The sequence below is a fragment of the Chenopodium quinoa genome, unplaced genomic scaffold, assembly GCF_001683475.1.
Source record: "Chenopodium quinoa cultivar QQ74 unplaced genomic scaffold, ASM168347v1, whole genome shotgun sequence".
NCBI classification, from domain to species: Eukaryota; Viridiplantae; Streptophyta; class Magnoliopsida; order Caryophyllales; family Amaranthaceae; genus Chenopodium; species Chenopodium quinoa.
In genome coordinates, this window is record NW_018743697.1 from 4,706,839 (window position 1) to 4,725,563 (window position 18,725).

Sequence of the window (18,725 nt, forward strand, 5' to 3'; positions counted from 1 at the left end):
GCGGATTTTTTTTACTAAATGTTCAAAAATTGCAATCGTTCATAATTTTTTAGTAAATGTTCAAAAGTATAGGCGTGGTACATATAACTAATTTTGAAACAATCAATTAATAAATTTCATACAAATTAATAAGATCGATAAAATTAATCGATCAAATTAATGAAAACAATAAAAAAAAATATCAATTAATCGATCATAATTGATTGAAATCTATCATAATGGATTGAGATCGATTAGATTAGCTTCAAGAAATTCAATTAATATTAAAACAAGTATTAAATCCACAAATTCATCTCAAAAACAAAAAATAAATCAATATTGGTCACAATGAATTCAGAATAACTAACTTGGATTGATCACTTCCGAAATTTTGACAGTTTCCGTCATGTTTAACGCAGCAAACCAATGGAAAATATAATGGGAAAAAAACCAAAGAACAGAGGAGAGAGGAAATAAGAATTTGAAAAACAAAAGAATTATAATCGAGAAAGAAAAAAAAGACAATCAGATTAAGAAGGGAAAGAGAGCTCATGTGAAGAAGGAAACAAAAAATAACAAATAAAAAAAAAAAAAGAAGAAGAAAATGGAGAAGAAAATGAAGCTGCGTTTAATTCAGAGAAGCATGTGTTTAGTAGTGGTCCATCTAAAATAGGTGGACCAGGGTCCATAGAAGAATTTGTATTCATATATGATCTTCGTGGCCTTACCATAAAGCATTATTTGATAATTTTCAGTTCATTATTGCATGTATTGTCAGTTTCCCCCAATCGTTTTTTTTTTTGACAAAGTTTCCCCCAATCGTTGAATTCACACATCACAACATCTAATCTTCTTGTATCGTTTAGACGTTTACTACCGACTACAAAGTATTAACTTAATACGGAATATTGTACTTCATCTGTTCTTTAATTTCCTTATATTTTTCACAGTTAGTCTTTAATTTACATTGATATTTTATCCCACTTTTTTTAATATACTACGTAGTTTGTTACATTTTTATCTTTTAGAGCTTGTTTTGATTTGCTGAACTGAACTAAATTGACTTATTGGAATTAAACTGAACTGAATATTTTATGAGAGAAGAAAATTAGAAACTGAACTGATAAGAGATGAAGTGAACTGAACTGAAATTAAGCCGAAGAGAACAAGTCCTTAGTCTCATACTACTTTCAATGTACAAATGAGTAAATGACTCACTTTAGATTTTTTTTTTACACATAATACCCGGCTTTAGTAATTCTTCTTAATTAGTGTGCAAAAATGTGCAAAGTCATACAAAATTTTTATTGTATTATTAGTAGAATGTTTTTAAAATAAATAAATAAAACTAATGTAAGGAAAATGGTTTGTGTTATTGTACTTTGAAGTGTTTGAACTAGTTTGATATCAGCTTATGGTCATGTTTGGTAATTAGAGTTTTGATAAAAAAAAATGAGCTTATTTGACCAAGTTAGAGGTTTGACTACGAAAATCATCTAATTTGGTTGTTTGGTAAAAGAGCTTATTTAAAGAGCTGATTGGGGCAAATTAGCTAATTTGTAAAAAGCTAAAGAATAGAGCTTTTTCTCAAACAGTAGATTATTGATATTCAGTTGTTATGATTTAAAGTTACTGATGATTAAGGATATTATTGGTTATTTGGTTAAAGCTTTGTATCTGCATATGTGTCATGTCAGTATGATGCATTAAAAAACATAGGGAGTATTATAAAAGGAATTTTGATATAGACTGAAATTGGATAAAGATATTAATGTAAAATATGACCATTCGATGAAAGTACATGAAACCATTGTGTTTCAATAGAGGTGAAAGAAACGGCTGAGGGCAATGATGTGGATGAAATGGTTATATTTTGCAAGTTGGTCCAACCACAGCTGAATCAGATTTGAAGAGCTAAACAAAAATGAATACCACATACAATAGTTAAGACCAGGCTTCCTAATAGAATGTTTAACTTATATCATATGCTTCTAAATGTCACGTTGTTTGATAATATGACTACATGAATATGGTTAAAATGCTCTTCCAAACCATTATAATCATAATCCACTATCTTTTTATTCAACGTAAATAGAATATGTAAAAGTAGTTCATTTAAAAAACAAAGGAAATTGATCCTATAGATACTTTGCCACAAAATGCTTCTATTAGGATCCACTCAAACTAATATATTAATGTTAATTTATTATGCTTTAGTCTAAAGCATAATAAATTAACATTAATATATTATGTCATGCCTCATGTGTCTTTGTATTAACATATTAATAAATTACTTAAGTACAATTTAACCCCAAAATGATGGCAAGTAATCGTATCTTTTTTTTTTCCTAGCCTCGTGAAAAAGTGAATAGAGTAGTGTGGAGTGGTTTCCTTGTCTTTATTCTGCTGTTTTCATTCATTTGGTTTCAAATCTCAGTGCAAAGCTACGCACATGCTCATCATTAGCTAACACCAATACGGCAAGATATGCATTATTCTCATTCCTTTACTAGATTAAAAGCATAATTATTAATTAACGCAGTTTTGGCCCCATTAATTGCATAATTGCTTATTATTTTAAGGTTAACTTTATTTATTTTGCTTTTAAATTGTTACTATTGTCGTGGTCCATGCTACTGATGAATGACTTGAATCTTGAATGAATGAAATCAATGAATGATATTAGACATTATACAGTACAGTACTATCGATTGTCCTACCTGGTTTTGCTTAAAATAAAATAAATATTGTCCTTTCTGGAATGTTCAACAAATAAAATAATGCCCGTTCAAAAAAAAAAAAAAAAAAAAAAATAATGCAAGAATTATACGGAGTATTATTAGTTTTTTTTTTCTTGATTAATGGACTTCTTTTCTTTAACTTCTTTAAAAATAATTACTATTCCATGTTTAATTTTAGATAATTGAATAAGCCTTTAAGATTTTTCCTACTACCCCCGTCCACGAAAGAACGACCCATTTGAGTTAATTACGCGGGTATTAAGAAAGTTAAATAAAAAGAAGTAAAAATATATTGAAAAGATAAATTTACATGAAGTTTGTAAAATAATAGAGAGAGAAAGTAATAAAATTACATGAAAAATCAAAATTTTTATATGGGGAAGCTAATTTTGCACAAATATTGTTGCAAATTGATGGGTGTTTTAATGCAAAGGGGTCATTTTTTTTGAACTAAAATTAGGCCAAATGAGTTGTTCTTTCGGAGACGGATGGAGTAATAATTTATTAAAGTTAGAAATGCATGATAAAATTACTCGCAAATCGTAACTAATTTTATATTTACATTTTTTTTTCTTTATGTCCATTTTTAGCTCTTTATACGTCGTGTACAACATTTTTAATTTCTTATCTCTTGTTGTCCACCTTATTATCACTTATCTTAGAAGAAAGCTCAAAAAAGGACAAAATAATTAAGTTATGATAAGCTAAGGGTGGTCCAAATTCATTTTTGTAGCTAAAAATAATTAATAATAAAGTCTAATAAGTTTGATAAGTTTATATCGTATAAAGTATGTTTAGACAAGTACAAATTAAGTGAATAAAAACACCTTCTTAACATAATTACTCCAATTATTCATCTTTTATAAAAAAAACCAAATACAACTCCATTGTTCTAGTCACAACTTTTAATCTCTTGCTTATTCATATCCTTAATTAATGTAATGATGTATACATTGTATTTTTAATTTTTTTTATATACTCATGTATGTAAACTCATACAAGATCTTACTAGATTCATGTTGTACGCCTGTACGGTATATTCTATGTTTTTTCAAAGAAAATAGCAAACCGGGTGCATCACTTTTATGATTTACACTATTAAAACCAACTAAGATCTCATCACGCAAGACCAATAAAGAATAAGCTATTATTCTTACTATCTTTGCTACTCCGTAATTTTTTTAATTTTTTTTTTTATTTTTTATGTTTCACATTCAATTTTGTATGCTAAATAATTTGTACAAAATTTTGATTGAGAGTGCTTATTCTTAGTTATTATTATTATTATTTTTTTGAAACAATATTCTTAGTTATTATTGTTTGTCTTTTTAATTATAAAATTAATAATTAATATTTTATAACTTAAATAATACGGAATATCTATTAACTATTATTAAAACAGAAGTTGTTGACATCACAATTGCCGACGTGTCGCTTTCTCAATAAAAAATTTCCCGCCTAAATGCAATGATGATGTCTTTTTTTTTTGGGAAGCTATCATATTTAACATTTTAGATATTTAAATATTGGAAGCTTCTACATTACAATTAAAATCTATCAATTCATTGTAGGAAATTGAAACAATTTTAAACAGCACACTAATTAATGATCTCCTACATTAACTATGAATTCGACAACGTTGAACCGATACTATATCATAATTTTGATTAAAATAAAAAAATTTACAATTACAAAGTATACGTAATTCTTATTTATATTCATGTATAATAACGATTTATTTTTATAATGTACAATTAAAAAAGACTTTATATAAACCGTGCATCGCACGGATTCTAACCTAGTATTTTGATATTCAAAGTAAAACCCGATACATCACCTGTCAACATGTTCAAAGTATTAAAAAATTAGAGAATTTATTTTCAAACTAGGTAAGACCATTACTTAAATTAATCCATTTTGGCCGGTGAACTTCCCATTCCATCCTTCCATATTTCAACGTGTCAAATATTAAATGGTCCAATTCCTAACAAAGCAACAATAACCAATTTTGCTACACTCCTGAAAACAACACTCAAAATTTTTAATTCAATTTTTTCTCTCATTATAAAAAAAACCCCTCAAAAATACCAAAAGTCAAGAATAATAATAAAAAAAAACGGTCCCAATTTACCCTCACATAAATTCACCAAACATAGACCACCTCCTCTTCCCTCCTTCCCTTTCAAAAATCAGAATCCAATCCCTTCTCTTCAAACTCCCACTACCAGAAACTTTCTCTCTCCTCAAGCTCCAACAATGGCGGACGACTTCCACAAATCAGTCCAACTCGGCTTAAAGCTCTCTAAACGCATTTACTACGGCAAAGAACCGTCGATGAAGCCGCCGCAACCTCCGTCGTCAATGGAGAAATCTTCGTCGGAAGATCAGCTTCTTCTTCCGACTTCTCCGATGGTTTATGCGGTGGTTTCTAACCCTTCGATGATCGATAATCCTGACATTAAGAGTTATCAACCGTATGTTCATGGCCGGTGTAAACCTCCGGCGTTGATTCCGCTTCATATGTACGGCGTTGAAGTTGAGGTTGATTGTTATTTGGATATGGCGTTTGTTAATTTGAGTGGTACTTGGCGTTTGCACTGTGTTGATGCTGCTCAGAAGTGTGATTGTCTTCTCGCTATTCCTATGGGAGAGCAGGTAGTTTTGCTACTCTCATGTCTTTTGTTTTGTTGCATTTTGATTTTTCGTACTATTAATTGTTTGTTTTTTTAATGGTCGTTTGCTTAAAGGAAAATGATATACGCAATCTTAAAGAATTTTTAACTTTTAAGTGAAAGCAGTATTGGTAACTCTCGAGAATTTTACCTCGTTTTATATGTGCCCGGTCACACGGTGTCGTCAATTGTAAAAGAAAAAATAACTTCTAAAACACTGATGAAGTAACCCCAATAATACTAGTACTAAAAATTTGTGTGAATTTTGGTGTCCAATTTTATAAACGGACTTGAAATACGGAGTTTAGCTTAGTCGTTATCTTTATATCCGGAAATATGTTTTAGCGTTTGGCATCATAAATGGTGCTTTACTAGCGCACATTGCGTGCATACAAAATTAGTTAAGCTTAGAGTGTGTCAAACGGGTGATTGAATCGGGTTCGATTAAGTTGGATCAGGTCTAATTCTAATCCTTTGTTCTCATATAAGCCGAAATATGAATCGGATTACATCAGATTGGGTCTCCTTTGGTTTGATTTAAGTTAAGTCATCTAAATAATTGCTCCCAGCCTCTTATATAAGCTGAAATCTGATTAATTACTATCAATATCGGGTTAATTTTTGATATCTCTTAGTTAAGCATTACCTTAATAAAATACGTACTGAATACCCAAATTTGTCAAAAAACCCTAAACAAAGGTTCCATTCTCTACACCTTATTTTGGTCGAAAATTAAATACTCCGTAATTTTCTCTACCCCTTTGTTTTTTAATACGTGTTATGCTTACCAAATGCAGTCGTATGTTAATAATTGTTACACTTCCTTTTTATATGGAGTAAAAAGCTACGGAACACATTTTAACACGGAGTATCATTTTATTGCCTTTAATGATCTCCATTCAAACCCACTAGGGAGTAATACTTTTTATTTTATTTTATATTTCTTTCTCTCTTATATTTATTACTTTTCAATAAACTATTAAACCCACTATTTTTCTTTTACAATTTTTAATACTGTACTATAAATCTAAATACCCCACTCACTTCTTATTTTATTTAACTTAATAAAATTGTAACTGTGTGTCAATCAAAGTATAACATTTATTAAAAACCAAGGGAGGAAACAATATAATTCTTTAATTAATTTTTTTTAGTGATTCCAAAAAATATTTGTTTTTGAAAATTGCTAATTTTTAGTGACTAAAGATTGTTTTTATCAAAATGGATTTTTTTTTTTTTTTTTCGTTTGAGAATAGGGCCTATGGCCTAATTATCCCAAATTCTCAATCTGCCCCTAAGTAATTTTCTTTTGACACATTTGCCACATTTTTAATTGTTAATATCAATAATAACATGATATGGAGTAGTTAAAATTATGAAAGTTTGACATCCTTAACTATGGATTCAAAAAACACGACCTCACTCACCATGTGAAGATTCATTTTATTTTATACGTTCAAAATATTACGAAGTAATTGTTAATTTATTGATGATTGATCATGTTAATTATTGAAGGTATAAAGTTTTTAATCTAAAACAGCAGAGAAAGTATATTGAGTATAATTTTAACAATTCCCTTGTTCCAAATAGGAAGAGAGGATAAATTGTTGGACGTCTCATGAAGAGAAAATCTTCACTTTAAGAAAGATAATTCCTTGTTTAAGGATACATTGTTAAACATCTCATATGATACTAATTGAACTAGCATCAATTGTTGAAAGGATCTCATATGATACTAATTGAACTAGCATCAATTGTTGAAAGGTTAAAACGATGACACATTTGTTGTGGGATATTGGGTTAACTTGTCATTATTTAACGAGCCAACTTTCGCGGGGACAAATGGGCAGTGGTATATGGCAGTTCCCTGTATCGGTGATGGCGGAATGGCACATGGGGGTGTATAATGCAGTGAGCAGTGGCCATAGCTTGGGGATGTCCTGGAGATTTATTGAGTAAGTACTGACAGAGTACTTGACATTAAAAAATTATGTTGTGAATGGTACGTAATTAGTCTAATTACCAATTGTCAACTCAAACTAATTGGTACTCCCTAGTATTATTTAGCGATGGGAAATTGGGAAGGCAATAGCCATTCATCTGCAAAATTATTGGCCTTGAAATGACTATAGGGTCCTACATTGGAAAACATTAAATTTATGTCGATGTTTTAATGGTGATACAACTTTGCTGAACAATTATGATGGCTTTTGATTACAAAACTTTTTAGGATTTGAACTTTTGAATAGACAAAAGATGTAATACCCCTTTTGGAATTGTATAGAAATATGAAATTTTTCAAAGAAGTCATTAAGTAAAGAAGAGTAATTATTGTGTTATTGTCATTAAAAAAAAAGTCCAATGTTTAGGTGAGGCCCTTGCTCGTAATAAGGGAACTATTACTAGTACATAATATCTCTCTCATATCAAAAGTGGTGCAATATTTTGCTGGTATGATTTATTCTATGGAGTACATTATTTTGTTGGTACGGAGTGTGGAAAGTTATAATGTGCAGCTGCAATTTTGGCATTAGGTGCTACTTTGTGGAGTATTTATCAGAGAATCTAGCTGATTGCAGTAGTGCCCTTTTACTGATAATAAACAGAAAAAAGCAGCAAAATATTGTCTATAACTCCTATAAGTAAAAAAAGGAAAAACGAAGGTAGCAAAATGCCAAATCTTTATGCAATATTTTGGATCTTTCTTTTGCTATCTATAGAATCATTCAATAATCCAATTTGGGACCGATTTTTCATTATTTATTGTCTAGACTTTACAATATTACGTGGGCCTCTTAGGACCTAGCAATTATTTTACAGACCTTGTACAATTATTTACTAACGGTCCTTGATAAGGGTCATTAAGTGCTGCAAAGTTTTCAAACTTTTTGGCTAATAAAGATATATTTGTGGCACAATTTTTCTAGTGAGCAAATTCTGGGCCAAATTGGTAGCGTTGCGAGTAACCTTTGCTTTATACTTCTGCATATCAAAAATTCAAAAGTGAATTAGTTATAATATTGTCGGTTTGGACAAGAATAAAAGTTATGTCATCCTCAACTAGGAAGTAGGATCAAGCCTTGTTAATTTTTTGCCGGGATCATGACATGACACAAAGTGATCATAGCCAGATTTTTCCCTATAAGGTACCACTGTGATTTGAGTGGATGTTTTACCGGAGAAGTTAGCAGGCATACACAATAGGCCAATATAGAAGTTTAGTACGGAATAATGATTTTTGGAAGAAGGTAGCACTGTAGCAGAATGTGCAGAATGTCTATATTTTGGGCTGTCATTTTGTTTTCAATGAATCCATTCTGGGACCCGAATTCCTTGAATGGAAGCTATTATTTGGGAAATTGCTTATCTTACTGCCAAGCGAGTAGGCAGGGCAAATGGGCCTTTCAATGCAAAGCTGTCAGAAAACCAGAATGTGTTTTGTCAGTGGTCCCGGCTTAGGATTTTTATGTACAGCTGTCAAACTTTGTGGCTCGTGAAACATATTTGCGACATACTTCCTCCTGATCAAATTTTGATGCCTAATGCTTTCTGTGGATCTTCTCTATTCTGTTAATAACCCTTTCATGTGGCTCTTTAGTACATGTGTATGCTATGAATTGTATGAGAGATGAAATTGGAGTTATTTGATGATTCTGGTCCTAGTTGGATGTGATGATAATGACAAAAAGTCAACAAAACAAGACCCCCCCCCCCCCTTCCCCGGCTGCTCTTCTCTCCCTCTCTCTCGAAAACATAGAATACAGAATCCATGTAATTGCAACAGTTATGCATAGGCTTCGATGATTAATGTGATTGAAGTATGATAACATGTGATGATAACATGAAAATGTGTTACCAGATATGCTTGGACTTGTAATTTATAGTTTTAAAAATCACTACAAAATTGCACGTGTATTGTGCATGCATTTATGCAATCTTCATTTGTCTATGTTTTGATTAAAATTCATTTTCAAACTTGGCCATACAACAGGCTAAACGAACTAGATTTTATAAGTTAAATCATTTGTCCATTAAATTTTGAAGCAGTCAATACATAAATATATATGTTCATGGAAGAGTCTTGCTTATGATGAAAACTTATCTTGTGGTGAGAGTCACTACATTTCATGAAGCTTTTTGGTATCTTACATAAACACACACGTAAACACGCACACATATCCCTTGCTATCGTTGCTATTTTGTTTTTACAAGGTTTATTTTTTTGTTTGGTTTGGGCTCTCAAGAAAACCATAATTTGGCTAACAGGGTTCAGTTCTAGGTTTTGAAATCGATGCTTCTGGAGGTTCATATCTTTCTCAGCTTGTCAAGGTAGAAGATGCAGCAGATCTGGATGGATCAGACAAAATTGAGTATGGAGGCTTCCTGAAGCCCAATATTTTCACTCTGAAGATCCCTAAGGTTTTACATTCTTTACTTTTAGTGGTTTTCATGTGGCTGATACGAGTGATTACATATCGTATCCTTATTTTTTTACTGGATTGTGGGAACTCTGGGAGTTGATCTTTTTCTAAGGTGGGAGAGTGCTAGAAAAGTAGAAATGATAAAGAGTTGGACTATATGCTGGCTGTTCTTAGATAGCTATGCTCTGATCGATTTGTTGAATTTAGAAACATTAAAAGGAGTTTTGAATTTGGAACAATCACATTTTCCTTAAGACATTTAAATCTTTAAGATTTGGCAAAGCAAAAAGCTTTTGCAGGCAATAACTTTGGTCAAGCCATAGTAACATTAACTGAGGTAAATGCTGAAGTTCCAAAAGGAGTTAGCAGATGTTTATAGAGTTTTGTATCTTATAGAGTCTTGTGCAAAAAATTCTTTTACCTGCAAATTCTCATTTGTCTTAGCAATGCAAAGTATCAAGAGTGAAGTAATTCTGAAGGCTGGAGGCATTTGTGGAGGGATTTTAAATAGTATCAAAGATGATTGGAAGAAATATATGTTCCACTTTTCACGTACCAAAAATAAAAGTAAAAGGTCGATAGATGTGTACCTGTGTGCATTACATTTAATTCTTAGTATTTCTTAGCAATGACAGATTTAATTTGTTATTCAAGGTTGAAGGAGGATCTAAGATTCTGGTTAAAGCTAAGTGGTCCCAGAGGTTAATGTACGAGAATGGTTGGTTCTTGCTGAAATTGCCATTTAGTTTTCCAGTGTACGTCACTCCAGGCGGGAAAATTTCTAAAAAACAGAAGGTACTTTTGAATGTCAATTCTGGTACTAATGCAGAAGTTCAATGCAAAGCTGCCACCCACCCGTTGAAGGTACTTGTCTTGCCCAATGCTGTCATTGTATTTCTTAATAAGCTTATTACAAGTATTTACTATTTTTATTTTTAATACAAGTATAGGTTCGTTTTCATTTCTTGATAAGTTTATTATTCACTACTGTATTTATTATTTTTATTAATTGCTAATAGCATTATCTGTATGTTATATAATTATTTTGTTCTTCTAGGAACTGAAGCGTCAGGTTGGCAAATTTGGTTTTTTGTATGAAGAAGAAATTGATACCTGGTCGCAAACTGACTTTGAATTTTCATATTCTGTAAGACATTATACTCTGGTTCTTGTATAAAATTCTAAAACTAGTGTATAATCATATGCAATTATGCATATTACAGTGCTGTACACATCTTGAATTACAGGACTCCTGGGTTTCATTCTTGCTCAAGTTGTTTATTTCTTTCCTTGCAGGTCTTTTTTAGTGACATACATGGTGGATTTCTATTGCATTCTCCTTCGTCAAATGATATTGATCAAAGAGAAATGTTTGCCTTTTATCTTTTCCCTGGGGAAACTCAGAATAGAAAGGTGACTTCACTCTTCATCACACATGATTACCTCCTCTAACTTGTCAGTTTCATTATTGATTTTTTAAAAAAATTTCACCATTGTGCTGTCTTGCACCTTTTGCAGTGTTTAATTTCCTTTAGTGATTGAAGAACAAATGGTTCTGGCTATATATTAATTCCCTTTTACATACATTTTTATTAGGTGTTTAAGAAGAGAGTCATATTCCTTGTAGACATAAGTGGTAGCATGAAAGGTGCTCCTATTGAAAACGTCAAGAAGGAAGTCTTGGCATTTCTATCCAACTTAAATCAAGATGATCTCTTCAATATCATAGCATTTAATGGGGATAGTCACTCATTTTCTTCATCAATGGAACTGGCAACCCATGAAGCACTACAACGAGTCAGTGAGTGGATCAGCATAAAGTTAATTCCAGAGGGAGACACAAACCTTTTGCTCCCAATGAAGCAGGTTTTTAGTTTTTCTCTTGATTTTTATAATTGACTACAAACAGTCTGTGATACTTTCAGCCTGCTTTGTATTTTTATTTATATTGTGTATGGTGGTGAATGGTGATGTCCATACATATAATCTCCTTGTGAAACATATTCTTAGTTTTCGTGTCAATTATGATTGTCTTAAAAAGCTTATCTCTGTGTTATTTTCACTCTACTATGTAGCTCTATTGACAATGCACTGCGGTGATTATGTTTATACATGTATGTGACTGTTCATTTTTTCCCCATAGCTAGCTTAAAAAGTGTTCCTTTTGCAATAAATGCTGTTCTATCTCTCAATATGTCCTGTTGAAAAGTAGCAGGCTAGGTGGCATTTCTGAATGAAAGTGTTGCTTTTACTATAAAAAATACTGCTATGCCTTGTTGGATCTATTATAAACCTGTTCATGTAATATTTCTGTACTTTTTCACTGGGAAAGTTGTGTATGCGTATCAACGTATCTGCGTATGTAATTTGATTTATAAAATTCTGCATTCTTGTGTTTGTCTTGTCTCATTTGCTGCTTGTACAGGCTCTAGAAATGGTGTCACATGACAGCAGCTCAATGGCTCATATATTTCTTATTACTGATGGTGCTGTTGAAAATGAAAGAGACATTTGCAATGTTGTGCAAGATTACTGTATAACAAAGGAAAAATTACCTTTTCTCCGTATTTCTACCTTTGGCATAGGTAAGCATGTAATGTGTATATGTTTGTTCGAAAATGGTACTAAGCAATGTATTTTGTCATTTTTTTAGGGGGTTTGGGGAAGGGGCTTTAGCATTCCAAAATATGTTTCAGGTTCGTTATTTTGCGGATTTCTGTACAGGTTCATATTGTAATCACTACTTCCTGCAAACTTTGGCACAGAAAGCTAAAGGCCATTATGATGCTGCTTATGATGCTGGTAAATTCTATTTATTCGAGCTTTGCTTCTTTGTTGTGTTTTAGTTATTGTCTTCCATACGTTACTGCTCTAGTCTTGAATATGCAATCATGCGTGTCCATGTTTGCAACTGATAAACTAATCAAGAATAAATACTTCATATATTTGCTGGAGAAAATTGTTAATTGTTCTACTATCAAAGTTTGGAAATAACTTCCATTAATAAATCTCTATTTGCACTTCAACCAGCTTGTATTTTATGTCACTGATGAGTAAATAGACTAAAATTGCAGACTGAGTGACTTGACTAATATCTACTCCTACATACAATTTGAATTACTGCTGCATATTTAAATAATGTAATACTCAATTTCAAAAAAATATAATGTAATACTCTATTTGCTCTTTACTATGCGTGCAATCTATGACTTTGATGGGTGAATGCGACAATGGCATCATGGCAGAAATTTCGTGATGCAATGGGGAAAAAAAAAAAAGAGCATCTGCATCATTTCACACATTTACTAGAGTGAGCAGGTTCTTATATAGTTATATGTAACAGGGAATATGATACTTTTTCACACTAGGTTCCTAAGAAGCACCAAGGTAAAATTTGGCCTCTTGTATGGAGTAACTATCAAGTTTTGGCTAATAAATCGTCATTTCTTAACCATTGCTGATATGTTTCCCAATTCCCATAGGACTATTTAGTGCAAGACTGCCCTTTTCTTCCTTTGCTCTAGGTTCTATAATGTAATGGTTTTATATTAATACATTTTCCAGTATGTATGTAATTGTTAGAAAGATTGAGGCAGTGAACATGGATCAGCAGTATAGCATTTTCAAGTTCATGATGATGACATACTGCCATACTGTATAAATAAACCCCTTCCTGTTTCCCCAGGATCTATTGCTCCTCGACTGCAGAGACTTTGCACAGTGTCTTCGCAAGTAATTCTTTCAAATATTGAAGTTGATGGCTTGAGCCATGTTCAGTCACTCACGGTGAGATACATGTTTAAACTTTAAAGTAATATTTGGCAACTTATTTGGGAATGCCTTGCTGCATTTTTTTTTCTTCATAAGATCAGAAATTAGAATTGTTTGCTTTCTGCAATCCGATATTTTTTATCCTCCCAACTATTGCGTGCCAGTTTTGTGCTCCCAACGACTTTGAATCAGACCTGTCTTTTATTGATAATCTTAGAAGCTGTTTCAGAAGCTGCAAGAAATGATTTTTTAGAAGTTGAAGAAGTGTACACTCTTGTTTATCTCCCTGGTTGGCTATGATCCTGCTCCACAAAAAAAGATGTCCTGTGTGTTTTGAAAAGTGGAAAAATGTAGAATGAGGTTGACTAATGAAGTTGTCAGTCAGACTCTTCTTTGGCATATGCTTGTGCTTGGCCCATTGAAGATTTATCATATTGTTTGATACATGATAGTAGTTTATTGAATGGAATGGTTATTTATTTATTTATTTTTTTATTGTTAAATTTTCTTGTGCTTATTTTGTGCAGCTGTATCCATCCATGATTCAAGACCTTTCATATGGATGCCCAATTATAATATCAGGAAGATACGAAGGCAAGCTACCAGAATCTCTAATGGTTCGTGGTACCTTGGCAGATATGAGTAATTTTGTGACAGACCTTAAGATATGGAAGGAAAAAGATATACCTTTGGACAAGGTAATTTTACTTTTTTTAATTTCAAATAAATCTATTAGTAGTTTCTTATTTTTACCTAATAAGACATGTTTGCCAATATCCAGGAATCGTTTGTTCATATTAGAAGCATTTGATTTTATTTAACACGTTAGAGAGGGACTGGAGAATGAGGGTAAAGGGTTTTACATCCATGTAGTGTTTCCCTGCTTACCTGTCTGATGGACAGGAATTTTCTTGTCCTTAATTGTTACTACTTTGCCCTCTGACTTTTTTTAGATCTCTGCTTTGCTATCCTCTTATTCTGATCGTTCTTCTAAACTTAGGCTCAGGCAATAGATTATCTTGCCAAAATCTTCTAAAAAAAAAACAATTATGCATATCTTTTTATGCCGGTATTTTGTTTCTATAATAATTCCATTTTTTTCTATCCATTCTATGCTTGTGACACTCCCAAAAGGACACTATGATTCTTTTTTTGAAAAGCAGGACGCTATGATTCTTTGCTTGGCTCTTGGATGTGAACCTCTTTGTACTTGCATTGGCCATAACCACTAAGCTATTTGTTTGTTTCCTGAATGTACTAAATTTATCTATTTGGGCCTAATGTAATAAGCTATCTATTTAGTGAATCAAAATTACGGAACTATATTTGGTCCTAATGTCAATATTTATGCTAATATGACCTTTTAGTTTGTGATCGCTGAGTTTTTTTTGGTATGATGTTTAATCTAAACCTTTTTTTTTCCCCTTGAATAGGTATTTGCAAAGGCGCATGTTGATGCACTAACAGCAAAAGCTTGGTTTATGGAAAGCAAGGAAGTAGAGAGGCAGGTTGGAATTTTTATCTATCTAATCTGAATATCTATTTTGTATTGATATTTGATACATTTATGCATAATAGCTGATTGTATACTCTTCTAGTTCATGTTTACTTCTGATTTTTTTTGTAGGTAGCAGAGATAAGTATGCAAACAGGAGTCCTATCAGAATACACTCGCATGATTCTTTTCCAGACTGATGTGTGGAATCAAGGACCAGATGCCATCACAATACAAGGGGTATGTATTTGGAGATCCTATCTTAAAGATTGGATCCACCTTTGCTATGCAATTATTCTTGACAAGTCTCTTTTATCACATAGCATACTTGAATATTGAGTATTACCTTCTTATAGGCTATATAATTTTAGCCTATATTTTCATTGAAAGATTTTTGTCCTTGTCTGAGTAAAATACTAAATTTCCTTAGTTGATGCCGATATAACCCTTTCTTGTTTGCATGGACGGATCTAGGGGCGGGCCTACCCAGGCCATGGCCCCCCTATGCCTAGAAAATTCAGTTTATATGCTATGTTATTGCCTTTTGTTACATGAAATATGATTAGCTGAGATGGTTATTAGGCCTTTAGTACGTATAATGGTGTTGTATAATCCCACAGCTAGCAACTTTGGAAGATTATCATGTCTCACATCTTTTATTGAGTGTAAGGTTGCTTATGAATTTTTCCTTTTAGCCTAACCACAATTTGACCATGGTCAATTTTTTCATACAACTCTTGGTTCCTTATCATCTATACAGAAAGAAGCATATGAAAAAAGTAGTCTGCAAAAGATGATCAACAGTCAGAAGATAATTCTATTGCAAAGTATGGGTGTTGGCTTTGGGGATTTGGAAAAGACTGCTCAAAATTTTCCTCCAGGGGTGGTCGTGAAAGCTCCTGATACAACAGAGTTTTTAGTCAATGCTGCGACTGGTTACTGTGGCAAGTTGCTTGATCGATTCTGTTGCATGTGTTTTATACAAACACTCTCTACGGTGAATGATCGATGCATAATCATTTTCTCTCAAGTATGTGCAGCCCTCGCATGTTGTCAGTGCATCGATTGTTGTTTTGATCTTTGCGACAATTGTTGCTAGCTCTAGACCGAAGCATAATGTATTGTTAAGAAATATGTATGAATATATGTATATGTATAAATTGTGAGTTGTGAGATCCTTTTCGAGACAATTTGTTGTTACTCTACATTAATTCTGGATCTAGCTACATTAAGTGCTGGTCTTGGGATTATTAGCTTAGTTGTTGCGGGAGACAATGGAAGGAAAAGAAGTTATGGAATCCAATTATTTGGTCCTAGCTGAGTAAATCTAAGAAGTGGATTAATGGGGATGCAATGTTAATGTTTTCCATTTCTTAGGAGGGAATTGAAATAATACACAAGGATACCGCTTGCTTGTATTTTCTTTTTTGGTAAAAAAGACACAACATAAACTCGAGCATTAATCATGATGATCATCTGTACTAATTGAAACAGTGTTACAAGACTTACAACTAATAGTGGATCTGATTTTTTTGGTGCTTTAATAACTTGAGGGCTTGAATTTAGCTAAGTAGGTTAATGTGTTGAATGGTTATTTTCAAATTAGGGTTTGAATTATATCCATAGGATTTGTTCTTTATGATTCTACTAGATAGACGAGTTACAATGTAAAAAGCAAATCATAAACACTAAAATTTTCTTACCTCATGTCCTCACAATCTATATTGCCCCAAGGCAAGACATGGGTCGTACATATGTGGCGCATGTCATAGGAAACAATTCAATTGTATGTAATTGTATGTAATATATACTTAATATTCAAGATTATAAAAAATTTAATTTCAGTGGACAATGTTAACAAGTAACAAGTCAATGTTGCTTGTACTCTTTAAAGACAATCCATTTAGAGGCAAACCTGACGTCACTCTCCTTTGTCCCTTTAGTCCTATAATTTATTATTATGATTTTTTTTATACCATTTACTGCTCTTTGTAATTTGCTCTTCCATTAATAAATTGTTTTAAAACAAATGCTACACCCGTTATGGAACATATCACATAATTTTTTTTTAAATCAAAAAAACATTTTCTGAATCAGGTGACTTAATTTTGTATGTTCATAATAACATTGCATTATTCTGATACCATTTTGGCTAATCATTATATATAATTACTCATAGTTCATTTGTGCATTTTAGAGATAAACCAATTTCATATAGGATTTGTTTTATCCTAACTATGTCTAAACTAATCTTTATGTATTCAACTTAATTGATAAATTCATGGTGAAAGAATTCATTTGACCTACATATTTTTGTTTGAATTCATTTAAATTATCAATACTACCTGAACCTATTTTGTCTAAAACAAAATAGAAGATGATAGGGCGACTCAAATGCTCAATCCATATATATATATATATATTTTTACTTACTCCTTAATTTTGAACTTGTTACCGGTAAAGGGGAAATTAGGCACGTCCCCTCACGACCCACTGGACGTGGCCCACTGCATAATTTTCCTTTGGACCATTTGGTACCAAAAAATTTTAGCCCCCTTTCTATTTTCCCGCTCTTAAATTCTCTAATCTAAGTATCCCCTTTTTCTGCAAATATAACCCTTAATCTTTTAAATTCTGCAGTATTAACCTTTTTTTCTCCCAATTTTTTCTGCAAATCTCCAATTATTTCATCAATGGCTTCGCAATTTCACAGATTTCTCTCCATCTTCATCATTTTAGCCGCCTTTTGTCTGAGCAGGTATTTTTTTTTTCTTTTTTCTTTTCATTTCTCTCTTCTGTTTTCTTTTTTTTTTTTTTTTTTTTTTTTTATGCTAAATTATTGCTGCAGTTTATTTCTTCAAATTATAAAGTGCGATGGATGTTTATTCGTTTAATTTTATGCTAGTTGAATCGCTGAAATCAACAATGTTTTTCGCCGCAATTTTTTTTTTAATATTTTTATTTTCCAAATATTGTGAATTTTCATGTTCATTGCTGATTTCTGAGATTAATTGCAAATGCTGACGACGTTCGATGATTTTGTTCAATTGAATGATTGCGATGATCATTAGTGTTGATTTGATGATCATTGATTTGTGTGCATTTTTGTAATTAGTAATTTTTTGATGATAGACATTAGTATCAAACATAGGGTTTTGCATCTGTGCGATTACATTCAGTTGTTGAGGCTTCCGTTGTGTTTGCAACTGTGGTTGTTGTCGTGTCGGTTCCACTTTCCGTGTTGATACTATGATTTGATGTCCTTTGGCACAAGGTAAAAATCTTTAGGGGATAACAAAAGAGTTTAATGAAGTTCATATATAATTGTTAGGATGGATGGAGTTCTTGATAAGAACTACCTTGGTTTAGATAATTGGATGTCTGATCATTTTGTGTTCTTAATCCTTGATTTTGTGGAACGTATGAGTCACATGCTATGTCAGTTATGTTCTACTTCAGTCCCACACTCTCACGTATAATCCATTCTTGAAATCATAGATCTCTATGTCCCTTTCTCGTCCAAGTCTTGTCCAGAAGCTTTTTTCAGCATCATTCATCTAGATGATATTCATCCTAGGATAGTGGTTGAAAATATTCAGTTGTGAGTTCCAAAAAACGGAAGTGTTTTCTAATGTCAATATGTCCT

General features: G+C 32.2%; 1 protein-coding gene across 1 annotated transcript; it reads left to right on the forward strand.

Moving 5' to 3' along the window:
• Positions 1-4,953: 4,953 nt before the first annotated feature.
• LOC110684405 lies at positions 4,954-16,546 on the forward strand. Its single transcript, XM_021860858.1, has 13 exons — positions 4,954-5,375; positions 9,659-9,811; positions 10,468-10,677; positions 10,871-10,960; positions 11,110-11,226; positions 11,410-11,679; positions 12,239-12,398; positions 12,538-12,615; positions 13,499-13,599; positions 14,112-14,282; positions 15,018-15,092; positions 15,212-15,319; positions 15,840-16,546. The coding sequence occupies exons 1-13, from the start codon at positions 4,977-4,979 to the stop codon at positions 16,176-16,178; spliced, it is 2,271 nt and encodes a 756-aa protein (XP_021716550.1). The 5' UTR covers positions 4,954-4,976; the 3' UTR covers positions 16,179-16,546.
• The last annotated feature ends 2,179 nt before the right edge of the window (positions 16,547-18,725 follow it).

Bases quoted from the DNA above. Each gene is read 5' to 3' on its own strand.
- LOC110684405 (XM_021860858.1), top strand. From the start codon at position 4,977: ATGGCGGACGACTTCCACAAATCAGTCCAACTCGGCTTAAAGCTCTCT. The intron at 12,616-13,498 runs GTAAATTCTATT...CTGTTTCCCCAG, and splicing joins TGATGCTGCTTATGATGCTG to GATCTATTGCTCCTCGACTG. The intron at 14,283-15,017 runs GTAATTTTACTT...CCCCTTGAATAG, and splicing joins AAGATATACCTTTGGACAAG to GTATTTGCAAAGGCGCATGT.